Here is a 27,199-nt window from a genome sequence, read left to right on the forward strand (position 1 = left end):
AATGTCATGAAAAACCTAGGGGTGAAACAGGAATAAAGACACAGACTTACTAGAGAATGGACTTGAGGCTATGGGGAGGGGGAAGTGTAAACGGTGACAAAGCGATAAAGAGGCATGGACATATATACACTACCAAACGTAAGGTAGATAGCTAGTGGGAAGCAGCCGCATAGCACAGGGAGATCAGCTCGGTGCTTTGTGACCGCCTGGAGGGGTGGGATAGGGAGGGTGGGAGGGAGGGAGACGCAAGCGGGAAGAGATATGGGAATATATGTATATATATAACTGATTCATTTTGTTGTGAAGCTGAAACTAACATACCATTGTAAAGCAATTATACTCCAATAAAGATGTTAAAAAAAAAAAAAAAAACAACTTAAAAAAAAAAAATCACAATAGAACATCCTTTCACCTGTACCATGTTAACTAAATATAAGAAGTTAGGTGTTACCTGGTATCTGTGATAATATAGCTCAGTGAGAACTGCTGGTGGGAATGTAAATGGGAAAAACTTACTGGAAAACAGTGAGACATCACCTCACAAATACAAGAATGTTCAAGGCAGCATTTCCATAAAGGAAAAAAAAAAAACCACAAGCAGCTTGGATGTCCTTCAGCAGTGGAATAGATCAATTGTGATATAGTCAGACAACGAAATACAGCACAGCAGTGAAAATGAGTGACCCACAACTACATGCATCAACATGGATGAATCTCAAAAACATAATACTGAGAGAATGAAGCAGTAAATTACACAGAAGAGTAGATGCAGTATGATTCCATCCATATAAAGTTCAAAAGCAGGCAAAACTAAACAATATATTGTTTGTAGATACCTCAAAGGTAGTAAAACTGTAAAGAAAAGCAAGAGAATGATAAACACAATTTGGGGCATGGTGTGGGAAGCAGGGCGCTCTTAGGTAGATGGGAACAGGCTTCCGAGCTGCTGGTGATGTTCTGTTTCATAAACTCGGTAGTGAGTAGCTGGGAGCATGTTTTATTCTTCTTTACACTGTACATATATATTTACTACATCTTCTGTATGTATAATATATTTCACAATTTAAATGTTTAAAATAATGAGATCACCCTCGGGGGCCCTTCCAACACTTTGATTTTGAAATTCCATAAAACTGTCTCATTTGAAAAGTTGAAAATCAACAGAATTATATGACAGAATCCTAGACTCTCAGATCTGGATGTGTCCTCAGTTACCACATAGCCCCCTCATTTTACAAATGAGGTAACTGAGCTCCAGAGGGGTGAGGTCACTTTTTCAAAGTCACACAGCACCTGAGTGCTAGAATGGGAATATGGAGGAAGGTCCAGTGACCCTCAAAACAGTACATTTTCCACTGAAACACAGTAGGGCTGTGTGCACGTCCTGTTCTAGGCCTTGTGTTTACAGTGAGCATTCTGTGTTTTCTGAAAGCAGTTCTGAGTTCCCATATTCTGTCCCATTGTCAGGCTATATAATCTTTCTTTTAATTAATAGACTATATTTTTCTGATTCACAGAATAATGACTGCCCTGGATGTATTAATTCCACATCACTTCCATACTACAGACCCTCTCCATGGCCTTTCCTGTTATTTGAATGCAGAGCTCTGCTGAGCCTCAAATATATCTGTCGTGCTGGTCCAGCTTTCCTTCCACCCCGTGTTCCCCACTGTATTTCCAGGAACCCCTGGGATTCTTATCAACCTTTACATCCTTTCTACCTTCCTCCTTCAGCTCCTTGGGGGAAATGAAGGAACTGATTGTTCCAAGTTTTCGTATGGCCTCCTGGTTTTCTCCACTGGGAGAGGTAGCTCTGGAAGTGGAGTTGGCAGGGGACACAAAGGAGAGAAAAGAAGGGAAAAAACAGGAGCTGTTTCCAATGAGGTTGTAGGCCATGCCTGACTAATTCCACAGCCATGAAGTCAATTGATCTGCCACCTGCACACCCCAGCACAGCCTGTTCTCTGGCCTCGCCTGCCTTCCAGACCAGGCATTGTTTGCTGTGATGAGATTTCATGAAGCCTGATGAAAGTTGGACCCTTCCCCACCTACCACCACCACCAGCACCACTTCTACTCATAAGCCCTGCCTCTCTGCAGGGGTGGTCCCCAGCGGCTGCCAGCTCTACCTCACGTGGAATTTAAAATGTTTAGGCTTATAGTCAGCCCTACCTTCTCCTAGACTCACAGGATGTCAGTGTCAGAAGAAAATCTCAGGTCATTTCTTGTCCAGTTTCTGCTCTTTACACAGAAGTGAACAGAGGCCCCAGACAACAGAGGACCAAGTTCAGTGTCACCCAGAGAGTTAGATAGCCCAGTTAGATATCCCAGGTCACCCAGAGAGTTAGATAGCCCAGCTATCTAACTGGGCCCAGTTAGATAGCCCAGGTGCCCAGGACTCCCAGAGCAGAGTCTCTCATGGTCCTAGACCGTTTCCCCTGGTGCTGTGACATTTGGAGCCGCCCTCCTCCCTCACCTTGGCCCTTGGAGCCTACCTCTGGCCTGCAGAGTGAACAAACACTTGCAAAATACTTCTGACATTCACCTAGAAGTCCCTCCTACTTTTAACCTGGCTGCTTTTGCAAAACAACTTTCCCTATTAAAGATAAGAGAGTATTTACTGGGGTGATGTCACCCAGTTCAGGCCAGGTCCTCGCACTTACAGGCTTGGAAAACATCTTGTTGGTTTCCCCACCGTGGATCACACCTGGTAAAGCTGAGTCATGCTAACCACATCTTTTGGGAAACCGACGTATAAAACCCGAGTGCCTGTTTATTAACATAAACAAGAGCTGTAACTCTCCGTTGTACTAGTTCATGTTGCCCTGATCAGCTGGTTGTCTCACAAAGGCAACCTATGTAGAAAGTCAAACTGTCAGACTCAGAACAAGGGGAGCTGGTCTCGGGATTTTTTTTTTTTTTTTTTGGTCTCGGGATTTGAATGAGCTCTCAAGTGGCCTTCCTTTGATTGCTGACCAGCCCCTTCCTGGCTGACCCATCCTTGCTTTAGCTGGATCGATAAACTCAGCCGTTCTGGTGGCCCTGAGAGTCATTCAATCTCTTGGAAGAAACTTAGCCTTTTCCTGCTCTTCCCATTATGTGTTCGTTTCATAACTTAACTCTCAGAGGGAAATCTCATTTCCCATGTTTCTAAGCCTTTTGGGGGAGGGGAGTCCCACATGATTCAGTTGTTCAGACACCTATAATTATATCCACCTGCTTTTCTATTATCTGCCCTATATTACTTCATATTGTCCACAAGGATATCCCAAAAGACTTTATAAAGTACCTTATGAAATCATGTTGCCTCTCTGTTAGAAGTCATCAGTGCAATTGATCATTTCTGCAGCTGGGTAATGGGGAATCATTATAATCTTCTCTCTACTGTTGTATATGTCCGAGATTTTTCAAAATAATTTAAGATTTTAAAAACTAGGGGAGAAACCATCCGTGGCTTCCTAGTTTCCCACAAAACCTAAACGTTTTAAACTGGACTTGGCCCCTCTTCCTCCAACTGGCCTGGCAATATTTTCCTGTAATATTGCCTTCCACTCTCTAAAAACACCACCCTTACCCTAGCCCCATCTCCACACAAATATCGCCTGTAGTTTCCTGCCTTTGTGCTTTAGCTCATTCCATTCCTTCCCTTCAACTTAGACGCTACCTCCTCCAGAAAGCCTTCATTGATTCCTCCCACTCACAGCACTTGCTACCTACACCAGCCCACAGCCTGTCCCCACTGATGTATGTTCTATGTGGCCTTCCCTCTGCATCCATTGTTAGCTCTTTGGATTTCAAGGATTGTGTTTTATCATTCCTGCCTGGGAACAGATCTACCTTTTATGGCTATGGTGAAGCTGGATTATAATCTTCAAATCATACATCCCATTGCCATCATAACTCGTCTTCACCTAAGACAGACTCATGCACGTAGGAAATGCCCAGGGCATTTTTAACTGAATGATTCTTTCATCAAACTCATGATACCACCAGCTGCGTCGCGTTGCGTGAGCTACATGGCTTTAAACTTTTCCTCCATGTTTTGAGAGGATTGTATAACATGGGTGGCCTCAGCATGCATCAGGATCAGCTGGGGAGTGTGCTAAAATGCAGATGCCTGGGCTCCAACCCGAGGGAGTCTGATTTAGGTCCAGGCAGCTGCATCTCAAGAAGCCCGCCAGGTGATTCTGAGGCAAGTGGTCTTCGGGCCATCCTTTAAGGAGCACTGGCCCTAAAGGCCCCTGACGTCCCATGCATCACCATTCTCTGGCCACTTACGACTGAGTCAGACAGCAGCCTTGTCCCCAGCGAGAACCTCATGCTTGCAGACCCCCCCGAACTCACTTGCCTTTGTTTCCCGCCTTGTTTCCCCAAGTGTGTGGCTGTGGCCTGGCTCAGTCAGGCTTCTTCTTCAAGAACCAGGAGTACATCTGCACCCAGGACTACCAGCAACTCTACGGCACCCGCTGTGACAGCTGCCGGGACTTCATCACGGGCGAGGTCATCTCTGCGCTGGGCCGCACCTACCACCCCAAGTGCTTCGTGTGCAGCTTGTGCAGGTGAGCAGCAGGCCAGCGGGGGCGGGGACCCTCTGCCTGGGATCCTGCGGAAGGGAAGAAATGGCCTTTCCCAGGCAGATCCGGGGCTTACTCGGCTTTTTGCTGGACACGTGCATCCTCTAATCTCAGGGGTGGAAGGACCTGACAGGCTAGTGGTTTTCAAACATTTAGCGGCTGAATCCTGTTTGTCAAACGTGATCTAGTATAAAACACTAGTTTGTCCGAGATGAAGGCAGCGTAAGGATCTGAGCCCCAACACTCAGCCTCCCACTTCCCATCAAAAGGCCCTGAAGGAACCACTGAGGGCCCTGGCCTCTCAAAACTCAGTTTGGAATCCATGAATCTGGCTCAGGCTTTCACACCCTCAGCCACATGCGGTACTGGAATATCTGTTTATAGCCTTCCTCCACGACCCTGGCAGGTGACCCCACCTCTGTAAGCCTCCGCTTCATTGGTGAGTCGACATCAAAGCCAGTCCAACTTCATTGGGTTTCCATGAAGATAAATGAGATGGTACATGCAGAGAGACCTTATCTCAATGACTGGTACCAAATTGTGTCCACTTTTATTCTCTTCATTATCATATGATCATTATCTAGCCTCTCAAGACCTCTGATAGGTGATGGAAAGCTCACCCCTTCCCTCCTCCCCACCCTCAGCGTCCCTGTCACTTGTTAACTTATCAAATGTACATTAAGGGCCCAGTGTATGCTAAGCACCATATTAAGGAGATGAAAAAAATAAAGAAAACCTCAACCCTGCCCACAGATATGTTAACATTTAATGGACTGCTCTGATTAAGTCATAAGTAAAGCACGATTGGAGTATATGTATGCATTTTTTAATTGGGAAAGTCATTTATAGATTAAGTATTCTCCTTGTAAAATAACCACCTCTTTGTTACCAGTTAGAGTAACTAACCAATTAGAGTTTCTGATTGAGACTAACGACACAGTGCAGAAGAAAATATTATCACCCAGTGGAATTCATTCATTCATCCAACCCTTAAGACCTGGAATCCCAGAACCATTGGAAGTTTGCACAGTAGGGTTCGTATGGTCTAAAGTGGAGGTTTTGTGAAGCCCCATGGAGAATAGGTGCCTTCCCAAGGTCATGCCGGGTCCTTTTACCATGAGTCAGTGCCTGGGCTGTGATGAGAACATGGCTCCCCTCCCTGCCTGGCACTCCCTCCATTGTTCATGTTGCTAATGTAAGGGCAGTGGAGCCACTGCAGGCTTACGGGGGCATAAACTCAGAGTCCACATTAACAGTCATCCCAGACCGCATGAGCGAGAGCTGCTGTGTGATGGGATCAGCTGTGCTGAGGGTTCTATGCGCTTTATATTTAGTTAGGGAGGCAGGACATGATGAGCTTGAGCCCCTGAGCTGTGAAACTCAAACTGTGCAAATGCAGGCGAGCAGAGGAAGAGGTTCTTTGAGGATGTCTAAACTTCCTGTGGAGTGAAAGAAGGAAATTTTGGCAAGTTGGGGAGTTGAATGAGTTCTTCCTGACATACAGGGGATAGGTCAAGTTGGGATGGAAGAAGTCCTTCCAGGAAGAGGAAGTACCTCTGAGACATTTTTAGCCTCTTCATTATAGAAGAGAAATGTAAGCCCAAATAAGTGTCATGATTTGCCCAGTGTTCAAAAATCATGTAAATGGCCCAACTGGGTCTCCAGTTCCGGTCCTGGCCCTAACTGAGTGGTTTAGCCTGGCCCCGTGAACAGCACTTGAATGTACCTGGTGCTCTATGTGTGCTACCAAAGGTCTTCAGGCACATGTGTTGTCAAGTCACTTATAGACACAACCCTCTGGAGAGGTGGTGTTGAATTTCTCCTTCATCCCTCTTGCAGGAAGCCTTTCCCCATTGGAGACAAGGTGACCTTCAGCGGGAAGGAATGTTTGTGTCAGACATGCTCCCAGTCCATGACGAGCAGTAAGCCCATCAAGATCCGTGGACCAAGCCGTGAGTCCTCCCCACGGGGCACGTCGCCCGTCGCCGTCCACGAGTGCCATCTCCCAGCGCTCTCCTGTCCCAGCTTCGCTAACGTTTCCACAGCCTGGAGGGAAGTGGGGGAGGTTCCCACCCTGGAGGACTCCTGAAGCATGACCCAGTTGGCACACAGCCCAGACTCACAAACTTCCCAAAGCACAAACGCAGGGAAAACAGGCTGCCCGACTGTGAACAGGGATGGCCTGTGCCATGTGTTGGCCACTTGGGTGGTTCTCCTGGGATGAACAGGGCTCCTTATCTCCCCTCTGGTCCACACTCCCAAGGGCATCGCAACAGAGCTGATCAAGTGTTTTCCACCAGGGGCTGTCAAGTTTTACAAACTCCACTAAAGAAGAATATGCAGACATATCTTAACAAAAGAGGGAATATGAACACACCATTGTAAAGCAATTATACCCCAATAAAGATGTTAAAAAAAAAAAAAAGGGAATATGAGAGAAGGCCACAAGGGCTGTGCTAGTGCCCCTTAGGGTGTGTTCCGTGGACCATGATATCAGCTTCACTGCAGGACTGATAAAAATAGATTTCTGGGCCCACTCTGGACTTCTAGGAATGGGACCTAGAAATCTACAATCTTAATAAGCTTCTTGGGTGATTCATTCGCTGCTCCTAAGACTGAGAACTACTGTCTAGGGATGAGGGGGACACTTGGCAGGCCATCGTAAAGGTCACGTTCTATCACCAAAACATAGATTGGGAGTTGGGGGGAACTGAGGATCAATAGTGCCTCGGAACAGTCATTCTGATTTGTGGAATGTCCATTCCATTCAAACGTGTCTAGCCGTAAGATATCCAAATCACTGTTCCAAGATGCCCTTGTCAGGCCACTGACTGCATGTGCTCACACACACACGGACACAGCCCCCTGGGTCTCGGTAAGCCAAGCTAAGCTCCGGCATTCTTTCATGTTACGTGACACTCTCACTGGCCTTGTCGTCAGAATCAATGAAAGCCCATTAGCATCTTGTGCGGCATCACTGTGTGGTATGGGGGCTGTTGGCCACGGCACCAGCAGAGTCAGCATGCTGAGGCTGTGTCCGGCTCAGGAGGGCGAGCACAGAATACCCCAAGTCAGCAGGGCTGAGCTCCCGGGGGCTCCATTAGCATGGGAGCCAGTGGGGAGGCTCCCCCACTTGCCCTTCCTTTCTTTTCAGTTGAATCAGATCTGCTCCCAGACTTTCCGTCCGTGTCTTCGGTGGGGCTCAAGAAAAATTGGCCGCTCTGATCAGGTTTCCATCTTGAGGTGGCTGAGTGCACACACTGTTATCCTTCATAACTCCTTGAAAGCGTCATCCAGAATGACAGCAAGGCTGGGGTGCAGGACCACGGCACCATGGCTGATGCTGCCAAGGTGCCCAGACACCAGTGGGACCACGTGTGAGTTCACAGAGGGAAGCCGGCTGGAGTCAGGAGGCTGCCATCCTTGTGTGTGAATGCACAGCCATCATGTAGCCTCCCTGTGGCTCAGTTTACCCAACTTTGTGGAAAGCAAGTGTATCAGTATTCGGGAATCAAACCAACATACGTCATAGTGTGTAAAATGCTCTCTAAATATAAAGTGAGGGATTTTGTTGGCTTGGAGGTTTAGTCTAGGAAACATCCCAAAGGAGAACGGAGAATAAGATTCCTGAATCTGCTATTACTTCACTATTACTTCACTCAGTGTTGCGTGTACTGCGTGCCTTGGGGAATCTCAGACAGGTGGGAGATTTCCTCGGCTAAGTGCGGGAGCCCTGCATGGGAGCATGTCCACAAGAAGAGGCTGTGTCCACCATAATTCTGCAGATCAGGAGGTGAAGAAGGTGAGGAAGAGTGAGTGCAGAAGAGCAAGTGAGCGCGTGGGCCGTCTCTGGGGGGATGCCTAGGATCATGGCTCATCTTGTTACTCATGAAGTCTAGACATCCATGTGTGGAGCTACAGGGCATACGTTTCATAGAAATGTTTTCTCCCCAAAGGTGGTCATTATCCATGCTGTAAACGCAAGGCAGCCTCCTGACTTGAGGGGAAGTTGGAAGGTCTGCTTAGTTCCCCAAGGATGGAGGGAACTAAAACAAGATTCAAGAGAGTGCTAAGGGGAAGAACATATCATGGAGAAGGAAAATGAAAGCAGGAAAACTTGCTGTGTTCTTGAGCTACAGGACTGTGAAGTTTCATCCCTGGAATGTACAGACATTCTGGAAAAGCGGGAGCAGTATCTACTCAAAAGAGATCAAGAAGAATACTTAGGAACTGTCAAGAGAAAAGAATTGTATTACTTATCACAGGCGGAAGAAATGTTTCCTCACGGATCTCACCATGAAGAATCAGGAGCAGAAGTAGCATCGGCACCATAAGTACCACCACCACCACCACCATCTTCACAATCACCCCCACCATCATTACAAGCACCACTGTCACCAACACTACCATCACCACTGCTAACATTGATTGACGGTGACAATTGCCAGGCACTGCACAGACCTCACTGAGAAGAATCAGCAGCAGTAGCACCACCACCATCACCACCAAAACCACCACCATCACTATTGCTAACATTGATTGGCCATTACTGTTGTCAGGCACTGCACTAAGTTTTCTATATATAGCATCTCATTTAATCATTATAATAACTCTACGAGGGAGATAAGAGTAGTGGTTTTTAGATGAGAAAACGAAGACTCAGACAGCATAAATGACTTGCCCAAAGTCACTCAGATAATGATAATGTAACTGGAATGTGAGCCCAGGCAGTCTGGCTTTGGAGCCTATTTCCTTAACACCCTATACCAGAGACATGACTTGCTAATAGGAAGGGTCCTGTCTCCCTGGATTAGTTGCCTAAAACGAGGTGGGGAGCTTGCTATGACTCACAAACCCACTTATTTTTGCTGATCTAAGTGGAATGAATGACACAGTCAAAAAAACTAAAAATAGTTGTCTGGGGTCTTTAGAGTCTCCAGTAAACTGAGGGATTTAGGAGGAACAAGTGGTGGCATCACACTTTCTGCCAGCTGAAGGTTGTAATTTTGGAATAAAGAGGAACGTAGGAGGAATGGAGTGGACAGCTGGGTCTGCAGAATCCAACTTGGGACAGGGTGTGGTTTTCCTGACCCTGCTTATTACACCAGACCCAGGCTCCCGGATGGGGTGTTTGAGGCTCTGCTGCGTGGCCAAGAGTGAAAGTTGAGAGAAGAGGGAGGAAAAGGTCCTGATAAATATGAAGCTGTAGAGTGGAGGGTGAGCAGCATAACATGAAAGGAAAAAGCATGTGGAGCAGGTAAGCCAGAATTCTCAGGAGGAATCAGCAGGCCTTCCTACCTCAGGAATATTGCTTCTGACCTCATATCAGAGATTGGATAATGCACAGAGTATGAGTTAAAAACATGAGAATAGGGCTTCCCTGGTGGCGCAGTGGTTGAGAGTCCGCCTGCCGATGCAGGGGACATGGGTTCGTGCCCCGGTCCGGGAAGATCCCACATGCCGCGGAGCGGCTGGGCCCGTGAGCCATGGCCGCTGAGCCTGCGCATCCAGAGCCTGTGCTCCGCAACGGGAGAGGCCACAACAGTGAGAGGCCTGCGTACTGCAAAAAAAAAAAAAAAAGGGAGGGTGAGCTGCTTACCCCTGGAAGCGATGACACAGAGGAAGGTGCCCACCCCTGTTGAGAATGCTGTAGATTCCTGCATTGGGTGGGACTTTGGCCAAATGCTCTGTGAACTCTGAGCCCCAGTGGAATCATTTAACCCTATCAACGAGGCCCACAGAGACACACGGTCAGCATTTGTGGCCTAGAAAGCTGGACCAGATGCCTGAGCCCTTGGGTTTTACTGTTCGGAGCATGGGCAAGTCACTTCAGAGGCCATCTGTCTATAAAAGAGGAGGGGGTACCTGACCTCTCTAAACTATGACATTCTGAAGACTGTGATGATCAGGATGGAGTGGGGGTAGACTTATCCCAGGAGAAAAGAAATCCTAAAACTATTCTCCCAGCCCCCATTTGAAGGCCTGGGACTTGAAGCATTTTGCAATGGGAGACCTTCCTGCCCGCAGCTTGCACTAAGAGATGTTAGAAAGGTGTTGTGTGGCCAAGAGGCGCGGACTGTGGGAGCTGCTTCATACACAGACTTCATCAGGGCCCAGACCCTCCCCACAGCCTGCTGGGCACACCGCTTCTTAGACACATGGACACCTCATCTCCTGTCCCAGGACAGGCTCCCAGCTGGATGTGAGAGCTTCAGCCAGCCTCTCCCAACTTGATAGCCGTCTCTTTTCTCACCACTGCTCCCAAGTATGCACTTGCTTTGGTGCCAGGAGGCAGGCTTGTCCTCTAGTAAACTTTGCACCATGACCCTTTCCTCCTCCAGAGTGGGACATCCGGTCGGCTAGGCCTGAATTTCCCGCTTCTCCCAAGTATCTTGGACACGGCCTCTATTTCCTGCCCCTCCGCAGACACTGATTGAGCAACAGGCAGACTCTGGGGCCCCCTACATTCAATATTGGCCCCAGTGCACAGTCCAGGGTGAGGGGAACGGAGAGCAAGGGCACCTTTCTGCTCTGGAACGATCTCATCAGACTCTTTAATCCTTGCTGCTTGGGGAGGCAAATGTTTGGTATATAATCATGTTGGGGAGGAGGTGTGTGTGGTAAGTTCTGTCCTTTGCCTGAGTGCTATGAGGCCTGCTCATTCACACTCATTCAGCAAATCTGCTTTGAGTTCTTAACTATGTGCTGAGCACGGTGCTAGGCAAGAAAATAGATTTAACCACAAAACACACAAATCACAAACAGGGCCCTTGCCATTGAGCAAAACTCTACTGTGCTTGGAGATCTTGATAAAATTCAGTAGGTAAGCGACAAGGGCTTAATTTCCAAAATATATAAACAGCTCATACAGCTCAACATCAAAAAAACAATCCAATTGAAAAATGGTCAGAAGACCTAAATAGATGTTTCTCCAAAGAACACATACAGAGGGACAACAGGCACATGAAAAGATGCTTAAAATCGCTAATTATTAGAGAAATGCAAATCAAAACTGCAAAAAAATGAGGTGTGACCTCACACCCGTCAGAATGGCCATCATCAAAAAGTCCACAAACAATAAATGCTGGAGAGGGTGTGGAGAGAAGGGAACCTCTTGCACTGTTGGTGGGAATGTATATTGGTGCAGCCACTATGGAAAACAGTATGGAGGTTCCTCAAAAAACTAAAAATAGAGCTATCATATGATCCAGCAATCCCAGTCCTTGGCATATATCTGGAGAAAACTCTAATTCAAAAAGATACATGCACCCCAATGCTCATTGCAGCAGTATTAACAATAGCCAAGATATGGAAGCAACCTAAATGTCCATCAGTAGATGAATGGATAAAGATGTGTTTTTTATATATACACACACACACACACACACACACACACAATGGAATATTACTCAGCCATAAAAAAGAATGAAATAATGCTATTTGCAGCAACATGGATGGACATGGAGATTATCATAGTAAGTGAAGTAAATCAGGCAGAGAAAGAAAAATATCATATGATATCACTTACATGTGGAACCTAGAAAAATGATACAAATGAACTTATTTACAAAACAGAAACAGACTCACAGACATAGAAAAACTTATGGTTAACAAAGGGGAAAGAGGGGGATAAATTAGGAGTTTGGGATTAACAGGCACACACTACTATACATAAAATAGATAAGCAACAAGGACCTACTGTATAGCACAGGGAACTATATTTAGTATCTTGTAACAACCTATAATGGAGAAGAACCTGAAAAAGATACATATATATACATATATATGTAACTGAATCACTTTGCTGTACACCTGAAACTAACACAACATTGTAAATCAAGCATGTTTCAATAAAAATAAAATAAAATAATTAAAAATTCAGTCGATCTGGGTGGGGCCCACATTGCTGCACATTTCTGAGCTCCCAGGTGACACTGATACTGCAGGTCCCTGGGTCACAGAGACTTGCATGAGCTTAGTTAGCAACTCGAGAGCAGAAGCAGTGCAGGGTCCATTCTGGATGAACAGTTGTCAGGATGACCAGCAGGGAACTTTCTGGAGGAACCCTGGGAGGGCTGTCTTTCTCCCTCACACCAAGACCACTTATCAAGAGGCCAGGGCTCCGCTGGCCTTTCCCTCACCTGGCAGAGTCTCGACAGGTGCCAGTGCCAGGGTGGGAGCAGTTGTGGAAAAGCTGGCATTCCAGGAGGGGTTTCCTTGACTCAGGTGTGCGATGATGGCAGGACTCTAGGGGCCCAGGATGCTTTGCTCAGCACATCCTCTTGTCTTTGCAGACTGCGCTGGGTGCAAGGAGGAGATCAAGCACGGCCAGTCACTCCTGGCTCTGGACAAGCAGTGGCACGTCAGCTGCTTCAAATGCCAGACCTGCAGCATCATCCTCACCGGGGAGTACATCAGCAAGTGGGTTTCTCCCCCTCCCCGCCCCGCCCGCCTGGCCTCTGCATGCTCCCAGACCTGGCTGCACATGACCCTTGCCTGAGTCCCCAGCAGCATCTCCCTCTGTTTCCATCCAGCTACCACACTCTGGCCGCAAACAGCACCCCACACACCTTGGGCCCTCACGCGGTGCTTCCTCTGCCTCAGATACTCTTCTCTGCTCCGTACATGCTTGCTCCTCCCTTCTGGTCTCGGGTCCCACACCCTCTCCTCAGAGTTGGCCTCATTCTGCCCTATTCTTTTCCTTCATACAGGCCAACACCATTTGCAATTGTATATTTATCCATGTTAACTTTTTAGTAAGGTTAATAATACTAGCTACCATTTATTGAGCTTTTATTGTGGACAAGGAATGTACTAACTGCTGTGCACGAATTATCACATTAAGTCCCATGACTACCCCCATGAGATATTTATCCCCATTTGAAAAGCTGTAGAAACTGTCTCAGGCAGTAAGTAATTTGCTCCAATGATTATATTTAGTGCCTGTCCTCACTAGGGCGGGACTTGTTTAATCCTCTGCTGCTGTGTAGCACAATGCCCAACCCATAGTCAACAATACAGTTGTTGAATGAATTGAGATAAGAGATGATGGACACACAGTTGTCAGGGAAGATGGCCCAGCCTACACACTGAGCACTAGACAAGCCCCCTTGTGCTAGGCCCTTGTGACCACGTTTACATACTCAAGTACCTAAAAAGAATTAGGGCCACAGACCCTCACAGCTTTGACACTTTATGATCCAGACACTTCTCAGGTATCGCCTCTGGCCCGATGCTAGGACACAGTGAGCATGTAAATTTGTAGCATGCATGGTTTCTGCTATCAAAAAATAAGAGAGATAAGCTATATACATAAGAAACTGTGCCCCCAGGGGATACGTGATTGAGAGCTCAAGAGAAGTTCTGTTCTTTAAGACCTTTCCAATCATAAGTGACAGAAAACCCAACTCAAACTCCCTTAAAAAGCAAAAATGGGAGTTTACTGACTCATAGAAATGGGAAGGCCGCGGCATTCTGGCTTCTGGTATGGATGAATCCAAGGGCTTAAAGATGTCATTAGTACTCTCTCTCTCTCTCCCTCTCAGCTTTACCTTCCTCTGCATTTGTTTCATTCTCAAGCAGGCCCTCCCCAAATGGTAGCAAAGATGATCACCAGCAGCTCCAGGCTTTCATTCTAGCAGCTTCGTAAACCTGGCAGAGAGAGAGAGGCTTCTTTCCCAAGAACTCCAGCAAAAGTCCCACAGCTGCCTCTGATTTGGCCACCGGTGGGTCACATGCCCATTCTTGACCAATCACTGGCCAGGAGGATCTCAACCCTCGAGCCAGAGAGCAGCTGTTTGTGAGTTCTTCGTAACTGCGAGTGCGAAGGGGTGGTTCCCAGGAAAACCCAGGCGAGGTACTGCTGCTGGCAGAAAGGGAGATAGATGCTAGCTAGACGACCCTTGTCTGTGTCAGAGGTCTAAGGGAAGGGCTGTGACTATTCACTTCTAACTAGCAGAAGTGGAATCTGGAATATATGAGAGCTTTATGGAAGATGGTGATATTTGGGCCAGACCTTGAAAAGGGGTATAAGGTTTGAAAATGTAAAGAAGGAAAGCTTGTAGGCAGAATGCCCAGCCTGGGCAAGGGCAGGGAGGTGCTGGACACATCCATCCAGTTTGTGGGAACTCGGGTGTGTGCACAGGTGAAGTCCAAAGCTGCAGAGGTTGAGCTGAGGTCACAGCCCCGAGAGCTTTGAAGGCCATGTTAGTGGAGCTTGGCATGCACCTCTGTGCCCGCCAAGTAACGAGTGCCCTTGGTGAGTTGCCAGCCAGGAGTCCTTGAGTTTGTGAGCCTCAGTCCAAATTCTCTGGGGGAGTAAGGGTTTGCTCAGAGCTCCTCGCAAGCAGGTCCAGCTCAGATTGCCCACCACGCCTTGGGCCTCTGCAGCCGGACCCTGGGCTCTTCATCCATCTGCCAGTAGAGTGTCAGATGCTTAGAGGCCCTGGCTGTGGCGTTGATGCCCAGGTTAGAAGCCCAGCCCACTTGACCTCAGCAAGGGACCCAACTTCTCTGAGTCTCAGTTTCCTCATTTATAAAAACAGGGCTAAGAAGACGACCTGCCTCATAGGGTTGTGTCAGGGCTCAGAGATCTGTGCTTTGTACCTAATCAGTACCCGGTTAATGTTCATTTTTACCATCTGCGTCTTTTTAGAATCATGTGTATTTCAAATTCCCGAAGGCCTCACAACCTCATGGGTCCAAATTAGGAGGTGTTGGCATTTATACCCAAATTTTTCTGGCTCATTGTGCCCGCCTCCTGACAAATGACTATCCCCCTGCAGGGTCACCCGCCCATCCCCACACAGTGTGGAAGGGTTGGGGGAAGGGGACGCTTGTCTCGTGGACCCACAGACAACAGTCTCACCTGGTGACTTTGCTGAGCACGGGTCCTCATTGCCAACTCTCCTTCAGGAAACACTGACGGCTCTGCTGCCCAGGGTGGGCTCCTAGCAGTGCCCACAGGGCAGCAGCCTGGACATGCCTGTTCTTTAGGCCTCTGTGTGTGTGAGCGAGTTCTGTTGCGTACGAAAGATGGCATCAGCACTTCAGAGAGATGTCATCAGATCTGGTCCTTAGAGCTAGGCAGGGCTGGAGCAGGGCTGAGCTCTTTGATGCTCCAGCCATCTCCACATGGGCCCTTGAAAGCTGAGCCCCAAACGTCCTCCTTAAAGACCCCCTCAGCAATCATGAGGATTCCCCTAGCTGCCATTTGCCAAGTACTCACTCTAGGCCGGGCGCTGTGCTGAGCCCTGGGACACGCTGGAACCATGTCCTTTAATTCTCAGGACAACCTGGGAGAAACCAGACCGTCTGGGTTTGAACCAGCTCCTGGTCATATGAATTGGGTTTTCTCATCCATACACTGGGGAGACTGATAATTCCAACCTCATAGGACTGCTGCAAGGATTAGATGAAATAACCTATGTAAAACACCCTCAGAGGGCCTGACACACACCAAGCAATAAATATCAATGGCTATTAGTAGTAGAGGGTCGTATAAGAATAACTAACAGTAATCTTATTACTGCCCAATAAGTTATCAGCACTGGGCAAGAATAGAGCACTTAGGAGGTGGTCGGGGGAGAAGGGGTTCCTGTTTTCTACTGATCCAGGGGCACAATCAGATGACTGATCATATTGATGACCTCCTGGAAGGGAAACTGGCAGAGGCTGAGAGGGGGATAAAGGCTTTCCCCTTTGTGCCTCTGTAATGTGCCAAATGCAAATATTACCTATTCTAAATAAAATAAAATAAAATTTTATTTTTAAATGAATTTTTAAAAGAGCCATTTGGGGTAAAGGAAAAAGTAGGTCTGGAGAATTTGTGGGGAGGGAGAGGAAGAAGAGTGGAAAAGGGACACTCACAGCCAGCAGCAGACCGGTGGTTCCCAGGCACGCTCAGGGAGTTTGTCAAGATGCAGGTTCCCTGGGATCCCCCCATCCCAGGAATCGTCTGATTTTGTATATCTGAAGGGTGTCTGGGGAATTGGCATTTTTAACAGTTCCCTGAGTGCTTCTAATCTTGGCCCAGTCACAGTTGCCCGCAGGTCTGGGAAGCTCCACGTGACACCCCCGTAAACCCCCCTAACTTCCTCTTCCTGTGTGGATTTCCTCTTGCAGGGATGGCGTTCCGTACTGCGAGTCTGACTACCACTCCCAGTTTGGCATTAAGTGCGAGACTTGTGACCGATACATCAGCGGCAGGGTCTTGGAGGTGAGTGGGTACAAGGAACTCTGAAGATGTTTGGGCAGGATGGCCTGTGACTCCAAAAAGTCATCCCTGAGGAAGGGGAGAGTCACCCCACATCCCTTTTTCCATAGCCTCTACCTCCCCCGTTTTCTCTACCCCAGCTTAGCTTGCTACGTAACCTTGAGCAGATATCTTCTCTGGGTACCCCCAAAATGAGGAGCTGGACGAAATTATTCCTTGTTCCAAAAATGCTGTGTTGGAAATATCAGTTGCTTCTCTAGATTTAGACCCAGCTCGATTACTGGGGAGTGACAATTATGATTTTCTTCCCAACCCTGCTTTATTTTTTAAGCATTTGGTAATGTGCTGATTTAAGAACCAGCTTGTCTAGCAGCCTATTCCCTAAGCCCTTCTTTGGTTGGTCCATCACCATGGCAACAGCTCTTCTCCACCTCTGATACACAGCTCGCTCTGCCATGACAGACAACCTGCAGCACCATTGCTGAGCCCTTGCCTGAGCCCTCGCCTGGGCCCTCGTTCGCTGGCCTTCCTGGCCTTCCCTCCCACACCCTGTGGGCCCAGGAAGCTGTCTTCCTATGCTTTGGGACCACCCACTTTGAGGAACCAGAAACAGGAAAGAGTTTGGTGCAAATGAAAAACAGTAGCCTAAGAGTAGAAACAGTTGGGTGCTAACTCATGCCCAGATTTGGGGTATCTTTGCCTTTCTAGGCCGCAGTTTTCTCATGTGACAGTGACTGAGGGACGACAGACTGGGTCAGGCCTTGCGAACAGAATCATTAATTCTGACTAATCTGGCCAGTCGGTGTGGTTACCTGGAGTCAGCTGTGTGTTGAGAAGGCTTCTGCAGCCGCATCTCAGCTCAGCAGGAGAAAGTGTAGCAACCAGGAATGGACTCTCTGAGGAGATGCATTGAAGCTGAGCCCTGAGGATGAGCAGGAAGCTGCCATGTGAAGAGCTGGAGGAAGAATGAGCTTGACCCTTTCAGGGAACAGAGAAAAAGGCCAGTGTGCCTGAGTTCTGTAAATCAGGACTAGAGGAGGATGGAGTATATCCTAAAGGGCATGTCACATAAAGCTCTGTAGACCTGTTTAGAAGTTTCTGTTTTCTAGCAAGTGCAGTGGAAAGCCATTGGAGAATTTTAAACCAAAGAGCAGTGTAGTAAGATTGCTTTTACAAGATTGTAGGGAATCAGAGAGAATAAGATAAACCAATGCACAGAGTGGATAAACCATCAGACATTTCCAAGGAGCTGTAGGAGTGAGATGTGGAGGAAAAGGCATGAAACAGAAACAAAGGGAGGGTTTGGGCCCAGGTTTCTGAAGGCCTGGTACCAGGGTGAGGAGTTTGTCATTTACGGGGCAACAGGGGCAGGGGTGTTGTAGAAAGGCCAAGCAGAAGTGACCTGCTTCAAGCTTCATCTTAGGGAGGATAACGTGATGTACATGGGCTAAATTTAGAGGAAAGAAACTGGAAGTGGGAGACCAGCGAGGAGCCCTTGACCCCCCAGGAAGGACTCGGGAGGTACAGTGGCAGTGGAAGGGGCAACCACCCTGTCTACAACACTGTGGAAGTAGAATTCCAGTAGCTTTGCAACCATGGGGCAACTTGTAGACGTAACCATCAAAGGGAAGAGGCCAAAACTTGAACCAGAGTGTCAAGCCCAGGTGAGAGGAAGTCTGGTGTCACCATCCGCAGAACTAGGGGTGGCAGGGAAGGAAGCTGATCTGGGCAGAAACATACCGAGTTCTCTTTGGGGTGGGGTGTAGCTGAAATTCCAGGAAGGTTTCAAGAGGACAGTGAGAATGTGCATCAGAGCTCAGGGACAAAGCTCAGGCCTGGAGGGACCAGTCTCAAAAATGCTAGGATTTGAATAATAGTCGGCACCATTGGAGTCATCAGGATTTCTGAGAGAGGAAGAGAAGTGGGCTCAAAGCAGCCTTGAGGAGTGGCTGCTTACAGGGGGCAGAAGGGGCTGAGAAGTTGTCAGAGCATGAGGTGCAGCCGTCGGCATGTGGGGGGAGATTGGGAAGGGGTGATGAGAGGACAGAGCTCCGGAAAAGATGGAGAGTCAGTCAGGGTGTTGGGCAGATTCTACAGAGCAGGTAGGGATGTGCCGGCTGAGGAAAAGCTGTGAGGTGTGGGGCAAGGTTACCTTCAGGAGAACCATTTGTTGGGTCTGCAGGATTGTGGGCAGGGGGCATCCACATTGCGGTGGGGTAAAGGGTCAGTGGCACGAGAGATCATAAAAGCAGACTTTTCGTTCGAGAAGGAAGAGAGTTCGATTACACGCAGGGCCAGGGCGGTAGACGGGAATTTGTCCCAACATTTCCAAGCTGCTCTGAAATCGTGTCGGTGGCTGTCTTTTCCCTGGCATGTTACTGTCATTTAGCATGTGAGAGCCTTCTCTTCTTGGGCAGCTCTTGTGACTGGGTTTCAATTGATTACATTTGTACGAGGCTCCGTTAGCATCTTGGGCGTGTTGATTTTTTTTTTTTTTCCTTAGAGCAGGAAGAGACTTTTAGCCATCAACTAGTTTACCCTCCTCGTTTTACATATAAGAAAAGTGAGCCCCAAGACATGTGGTGCTTTTCCCAGGTCACATGCAGAATTTCTAGTAAAGACAGAGCTGAAATCTGGGACTCCAGAGAGTGGAGTGGCTCCCGTATCCCACACAGATGCCAACAGCTCTCAGCTACCCAGGGCCTTTGAGGCAGTGCGATGTATGAAAATACACAGTTGGAGTGAAACAGACTTAGATTCCAGTTTTATCACTTCTAGCCATGAAACCTTAACCAAGTCACTTCCTCTCAGTCTTATTAGAGTCTTTATCTATCAATGGAGAATACTACTGTTATTAACTCCTAGTAGATATGTCAATGTGAAATCATAGAAAATATATATATTGGTCTCTGCCCCTGGTTCCTGGCACAGAGCTCCTAAAATCCTTCTAATTTCTTAAGTGATAAGAGCACTAGGGGCATATTTTGTTCTAACATTTGATCTTCGACCTCAGTTCCTACACACAGAGCTCCTAAATGGCTTGGAATTTTCTGAGGGATAGGAGCATATTTTGTTCTAATGAGGTGACTCTTGGTGGGCTCCTGGATGGGGGCTGGTCACCAGAAAAATATCAAGCCATGGTTAGAAGTTTAAACTTTCAGCCCCAATTCCCATCCTCCAGGAAGGGGAGAGGGCCTAGAAATTGAGTTAGTGATGGATCCTGCCTATGCAAGGAAGCCTCCGTAAATACCCCACAAGTACGGGATTCAGAGAGCTTCCAGGTTGGTGCGCAGGTGGAGGTTCTGGGAGAGCGGTGCACAGTGAGAGGGCATTGATGCCCCATTCCCCTGCCCACATACCTTGTGCCTCTTCTACCTGGATGCTCATCTCTATTCTTTATCATATCCTTTTGTAATAAACCAGTAAATGTAACTGTTTCCCTGAGTTCTGTGAGCCATTCTAGAAAATTATTAAACCCAAGATGGGGGTCATGGGAACGCTGATTTATAGCTGGTCAGTAAGAAATACAGGTGACAACCTGGGACTTATGATTGGCATCTAAATTGGGGTTGGGGGCAGACAGTCTTGTGGGTCTGAGCCCTTAACCTGTGGGGTCTGACGTTCTCTCCGAGTAGAGTGTCAGAATAAATTAAATTATAGGACACCCAGCTGGTGTCATAGAGAATTGCTTGGTGTGGGAGAAAAAAAAAAAAACACCCACATAGCTGGTGTCAGAAGTGCTATGAGTATGGTAGTAGTCTGAGAGTAAGGGACCAACACAGGAGTGTGTTTTTCCTTTATAGCTAGTCAGGACTCTTTTGCTTGCAAGTACAGAGACTATACTCAGCTGGCTCAGACCAAAAAGGAAATTTATCAGCTCCCATAATAAAAACCCAGGAGGAGTTCTTACTTCAGGCACAGCTGGATCCAGCACTCAAACAAATGCGTTTGGAATATCTTGCCCTCTTGGTGCCACTTTCTTCTGTGTTGGCTTTATTCTCAGGAAGCCTCTTCTATATGATGGGGAAATTGGACACCATTGCTCTAGGCTTACATCCTATCAGCCAGCATTTCCGATGGAAGGCGAGTTTTCTCTTTCCTAATAGCTCAGCAAGCGTCCTGGGACTGGCCCTCATTGGAGAATCTCAGGCCCATCTCCAAACCAGTAGCTGTGACCACAGAGCTGGAATAACCACATGGATTGACATGGGGAATGGGTAGTCAATCCCAGCAAGGAAAAGCTTGATGCTAGTTCTGGAGGAAGGAGGAAGGAGGAAGGATATTTGCCAGGCCAAAGCAACAGCTGCCCACTGCGAGGCCCAGTGCATTTCTGGGTACACAATAGGCACTTAATTAAATTCCATTTCCCCTTCCCATTCCCTCCCCAGGCCACCCCACAACCCCTGCTCAGTGACAGACCTCAACGTGCTGAGCGCCAGTCACACTCCTTCCTTCCTGGTCTGTGTCCTCTCCAAGGAGAACCACAGCCCTGTGTCCCTGTGCTGCCTTGCCTAACCTTGCTTGTGGTTTTCAGACCTCTCCAGTAGGGCCCCATTTTCCAGGTACTGATTCTTTGCCATTTTCTTCACTATGTTCTAGACTTTGGCTTGTTAACAGACAGAATGTCTCATCTTATCCCACTGACTTGGTTTTCCTTTTGCTGGTACCTGCTGCTCTGCAGCCTCCCTTCCCCACTCCCTCAGGTGGTTTCTAGTGCCATTCATGGCAGGATTGCTAGATGGGCACAAAGCCTCTGGCGGCTGGAGTGGGGTGCTGGGGCGTGACATTTAGGAAGATGCCAGCTTCAGTTTTGCCATCGTGCTGTTGCCATCCTAGAAACAGGTCTATAATTGAAATGATAAAGAGACACAAAGTAGGAAGAGACTACTATTTAAAACGATTATCCTTGTCATGGTATGGGAGAATCAATCCCACGACATCTCAGCTTGGGAAAATTAGCAGGCTCCTTCCAAAGTTTGAACGCAGTTTGCTTTGGTGATGATAAGAACATTCTGTCATTGGTGGGAGCCATGCAAACAACCAAGACTGAAAAAAAGGGATTTTGGATTTTTTTTTTCCTTTTTAAAAAATCTGCCCTTTCCACATTCTTGCTAAATTTTTAGAATAAATCAAGTCTCTCCAGAATAGATAAGTCCGTGCCCAACCAACCCTCCCCCACCCCCAGAAGATTCAGGGAGAAGCCTTCAGCATTATACAGTTACACTTTTTGAATTGGAAGGAACCCGTTAACATCAGACCAAGTGATGTCTGGGGGGGCCGTTAACAACATCCCAGTATCCATCAATTTCCCCCAGGTTATATCCCCCCCAATAAAACCCTGCTGTAACGTGCAACATATACCTTCAAAATGAGCCCCACCTTCCAACCCAATCGCTGCACCGAGCCCCTCCCATATAGCAGTTCTAGAGCTGCCAGTGAAGGGCCCTCATGTGCCAGGTCCTCTTGGCTGGGACCGCAGTGTCAGAACTGTCGGCCTGGAAGTGGGCACTGGGCTGGTGACCGGCCCTCCAGGGAGCAGCTCCAACATTGCTCCTGGCTTCCAGTGGGACCTTGAGTCACAGCCTTCTCCGAGGGTTGTTTCTTCCCCCAAGAGAGGAATTCTCAGCTGCACATCATTTCCATTTTTACTTGAAATAATGGGTAGGGAAGGAAAGTGGGAATAGGGAAGGGGGCTCACCAAAGTCAGACTGGGGTGAACTGGGGATGGGGTGGAGATTCCCAGGTACAGCAGTCATGGGACTTGCCTGAGGGTCAGAGACTCCCCAATAGGTCCTGGCTTTGTGGGTGCCCTTGTTTGTCCACTGAGCCCTAAAAGTGTGGCACTTTCACAATTTTTTCCATGCCTATGAGCCTCGTGTGCTCATTCTTACTTAATGCTATAACTTATCTTCAAGTTGGTTCCTTTACACACAAGAAAACTTATGTAATATAACAGGAAAACCAGGATCACTTGCCATATTGCCAGTGACTGAGAAAATATAGCCCTAGTGGAGTCTCCAAGCCTCACATCTGTTCTTATTCTTAAAAAGGTAGATTAGTGGGCTTCTCTGGTGGCGCAGTGGATGAGAGTCCGCCTGCTGATGCAGGGGACACGGGTTCTTGCCCCGGTCTGGGAAGATCCCACATGCCATGGAGCAGCTGGGCCCGTGAGCCATGGCTGCTGAGCCTGCACGTCCGGAGCCTGTGCTCCGCAACAGGAGAGGCCCCAACAGTGAGAGGCCCGCGTACCGCAAAAAAAAAAAAAAAAAAAAAAAAAAAAAAGGTAGATTATTAATTTTTGGATAGATGTTAAAGACATACTATACCAAACTGGTACTTTCTCCTTGGAAAAAGTCAGAAGAATTGATAGAGGATTAAAAAGGACATCTTTTTTTTTCACAGATCCAGTGTCATTAAACCGAAGGTCTCTGTGCCACTTAAAACCATGTCAGGTACCTCTGGTGGTAAGGGCTCATTCTTGGGGACATGCTGGGATGTCCTCAAAGTAAGGCTGTTTTCTCATCTGGAAATAAGGAGGTAGGACCAGTGGGCTTCAAATGGCCCTTTCACTGCTGGAATAGAAGTACAGGTGTCCAGGGAAGTCCCCTGAATGCCATCAGATACGCATGGTATGGAATCACCAAGCTTCTGGTGAACTTTTAGACTGCTCTGGACTCCCCTGCATAGACTCCCAACCAGCTTCAGGGCCATGAAGATGCCGTCAACACTAATGAGTTAGGAAATGTTCAAACCCAACCTGCCCCACTGGATGGCAGCCCCAGCTCTGACCTCTTTTATCTTTTTATTTCCATAGGCAGGAGGGAAGCACTACCACCCAACCTGTGCCAGATGTGTACGCTGCCACCAGATGTTCACCGAAGGAGAGGAGATGTACCTCACAGGTGAGCAAACCTGACCCTCTGTAAGGCATTCCTATTCCCTCATGAGTAGAAAGGAGATACGGTCTCCTTCCATCTCAGTATTGTCTGTGCTTTTGGCTTGTCCTCAGAATTGTGATTCATCTGCCCCTCTCTGGGTGGTTCGGGAAAGTTGCCGGTGTGGCTAATGTGAAGTGACGTGTAATCTGCCTTCTGTCCCTGTGTGCCTCCACCGGCTGCTCGGCTGGCCTGCTTCCCTGGCAGTTCTCTGAGCAGACTGCCCTGGCTCTGCCAGTGGGTGGGAGGTTGAGCTGCTTGGGGCCAAGGGGTCAGAGAACAGGAGGATGTCTGAGTTACAGAGTGTCTGCACCATCACAGCCCCCCCACCCCCACCTCCCTCTCCCATCCCTTCCCCCCCATCTCAGAGCATCCCACCGGGCTGCTGCTTAGTCTTCCCACAGACTCTCAGGATGCACCAAAAGGAATGGGAGGGAACCAAGAGTCTCCAAGAAGCAAATCGGAGCTGCTTTCCCTCTGCCGCTTCCCGGGGTCCAGCCCTCTGACGCCAGGATCCTCGCACCAGTCTCCTAATTAGTCCCCAGGTGCTGCTCAGTCCTCCATCCTCTGCCCAGTCCATCATTCCCAGGCATTACAGTGTTCTCGGCAGAGCCCTTTCGAGAGGTCTCCAGGGCCCATCCCTGCTCACCCGTGAGGTACACACACTTCAGCCTAGGAGTTAAGACCTTCTCACTGAGGGCTCAAACTGCCTTGAACAAACTCAACACTTCAGCTGCCCAAGCCAACTTCCAATCATTCCTTCGTCCATTCAAATACTCTTTCTCGAGCCCCCACCAGGTGCAGGCTCTGCACCAGGGTCCACAGTGAATTCCAACCTCAACCCTACCTCCATTGCCCTGTAGTCCAGGGGGGAGGTGGACCATGGTCAGTAGTCACACAAATACCTGTCAACTGTGAGCAGCTGTACGAAGGGGAGGAGTGTGGGACTGTGAGAGCACATGACGGGGTGGGGAGGGCAGCAGGGAAGGTTCCCTGACAGTGGGCTGGGAACTGGGGTTCAAAGGACGAGTGGGTGTTAACTGGGCAAAGAGGGGAGGGATGGGATTCGCCAACCTGAGGGCACTGAATCTGCCAGCCTCTGGCAGGGGGGGTGGTGAGGAAATGGCAAGTGTGGGAGACCAAGAGGAGCCAGTGTGTCCGGGTGCAGCCAGAAGGTGAGAGATGAGGTGGGAGGTGGGCAGGGCTGGCCAGGCTGGACCTTGTGGCAGGGACGGTGTTCAGCCCCTCGGATGATCTCATGGTCCTGGTGCCTCCGAGTAGATGCTCTTCACCTGCGTCCTGAACACTGTGTCCTGTGTGCCTTACTTTGGAGCGCCTACCATTGTAGGCTCAGTTTAGGCACTGCCCACTTCAGAAACTCCCCAAATGGCCCCAGCCCCACCCACAACTCACTAGTCCCTCCTCCTGCAACCCCCTCAGCCCTTTGTTTGCACCTGGTCCCCTCCAGCTTGCATTGAGCCGTTGGCCATCTCCCTGAGAACCTTGCTTCTGACGTTGGCCCCTCAGCCCTGGCATTGACCCACATGCGCTCACTCTACAGGTGATCGCTGTTGGCTGAATTGCTGTACTAGCCATCCGCAGCTGTTTGAATAGCCGTCTTGGGGAGGGCATTTCTTGGGGAGAAACCTTCCTCCCAGTTTCCCCACAAGGCAGATGGAAGGTCAGGGGGGCCATTACAAGGAGCATATGTTCCTATCAAGCTTGTCCTAGCCACACATGCCCATGCCAGGAGTTCCCTCAACATGTAATGAATCCCCTTTGCCTAGAGCCAGTTTCTCAACCTCAGCACTGTTGACATATGGGGCCAGATAATCTTTCCGTGTGGAGACGTCCCTGTGTACTACAGGGTGTTTGGTAGCATCCCTGGCCTCTGCCCACTAGATGCCAATAACGTACCCCTTCTCATTGCGACAACCAAAAATATCTCAGACGTTGCCACATGTCTGTCCCCCAGGAGGCGTAATCAACCTGGGTTGAGAACCACCAGCCTAGAGCTATTCAGCAGAATCTCATGCCACCTCCTAGGAGGGTTAGAGCAGGGTTCCTTTGTTGGACTGAGCGAGATGACCATTTCTAAGATGCTGTGAGACTCTACAGCTACTTACTTGTATGTACAGTCTTGCAGGTATTAGAGGTGAATCGATCCCAGGAGTCACTCTAGGCTGTAAAGTAACAGCCCTCATTGTATAGATGGGGAAAGTGAGCCCCAGAGACACGAAGAGATTTGCATGAGAGCTCAAGGGTACAGGGGGCAAAGGGGGACATGGCCTTATGACTCCCACTCCAGGGCTCTCCCCATCTTGCCTCCTGAGACCCGAGCCCTGCCCGCTACTCTGATCTCTGAAGGACTAGGCCTCCCCCTTTCCATGAGCACTGATCCCTCAGTGCCTGGGTCCCTGAGTGGTTCCTGCTGCAGGAACATGCAATTACATGCTGGGAAGCCCACATGAGTCTCAGCAAACTGTGTGGTACCTTCATGGACCCTGAGAATCTGGACTTTGTGCTTGGTCTGAAAGTTTGTTGCATGAATTCCTCTCCCCCTTCTTTGATGAAGATATTTCCTAGTGTTGAAACTGCTCTCATGTTCATATCACGAGAAATCAAGGTCTTGCCCTTACTGCCTGAATTACCAATCCTAATCGCCCATTTAGTGCTTTGAATCCTGGCTCCACTGTTTAGTAATTTTTGACCTTGAGTAAATCTCTTAACTCTCTAAACCCCTATTGCCTAGGCCATAAAATGGGCTAGTAACAGTCCCTATAATATAGCAATATAGTAAGTTCCTGACACACAGAAAGCTTTTAGTTCCTTCATGTAGCAGATACCTGTTGAGCACCGCCTGTGTGCCCAGTGCTGTCCTAACAACCAGAGACGTAGCCGTGAGCAAGTCCCACAAGTTCCCTGCTCTCCTGGGGCTCACATCCTCATGTATCAGTATCTTCTAAGCCCTGCTTTGGACCAGAACTTCACAGAATGCTGAAAGAGTTAAGTGATGGGGTAGCTTTGTCATCATGAGAGAGAACGCACAATCAAACCTTCAGCAGAAATGCCTCCAGGACGTGGAGACATTCTTGGTGATAAAGAAGGGCCTGTCACCCCCCTCCTTAATTATCCCCATCCCTACCCCCCACCCCAACCCGGGCTTCTGGGAGAGTGGGAGTAATTGTAGGGCATTCAAGGACCTGCCTCGAGGGATGCTGAGTGATCCTGGAATGAGGGGGTCCAGGCCATCCGCTGCTAGAGTCATGCTGACTCGGGCTGTGGGCTTCTCAGGGGTGGAAGCCACCAGGGGTTTCTGCTATCACTGAAAGCTGGCCTTGTGTTTGCCTTGGACGCCCTCTCCAGGCAGGGGTACCAAGACTCAAAATTATATTCCCCAGAAATGGCAAGAAAACTGTCCTTCCAGGCAGCATAGGAGTGGTGAGAACCAGCCAGGAGGACACCTGGGTCCAAGCA

The 27,199-nt window shown here is 48.6% G+C and overlaps 1 protein-coding gene across 6 annotated transcripts in view; it reads left to right on the plus strand.

The window, feature by feature from the left end:
- Positions 1 to 27,199, plus strand: part of ABLIM3 (actin binding LIM protein family member 3) — a 178,959-nt gene that overhangs the window by 102,102 nt on the left and 49,658 nt on the right. For all 6 annotated transcript variants that reach the window (XM_073801864.1, XM_033853388.2, XM_073801865.1 and 3 more), the window contains 5 exons: positions 4,375 to 4,558; positions 6,413 to 6,525; positions 12,868 to 12,994; positions 16,697 to 16,790; positions 23,602 to 23,689. In XM_073801864.1, the coding sequence (XP_073657965.1) occupies positions 4,375 to 4,558; positions 6,413 to 6,525; positions 12,868 to 12,994; positions 16,697 to 16,790; positions 23,602 to 23,689 (606 nt within the window). The remainder of the gene's footprint in view (positions 1 to 4,374; positions 4,559 to 6,412; positions 6,526 to 12,867; positions 12,995 to 16,696; positions 16,791 to 23,601; positions 23,690 to 27,199) is intronic.

Source organism: Tursiops truncatus, chromosome 3, assembly GCF_011762595.2.
Source record: "Tursiops truncatus isolate mTurTru1 chromosome 3, mTurTru1.mat.Y, whole genome shotgun sequence".
NCBI classification, from domain to species: Eukaryota; Metazoa; Chordata; class Mammalia; order Artiodactyla; family Delphinidae; genus Tursiops; species Tursiops truncatus.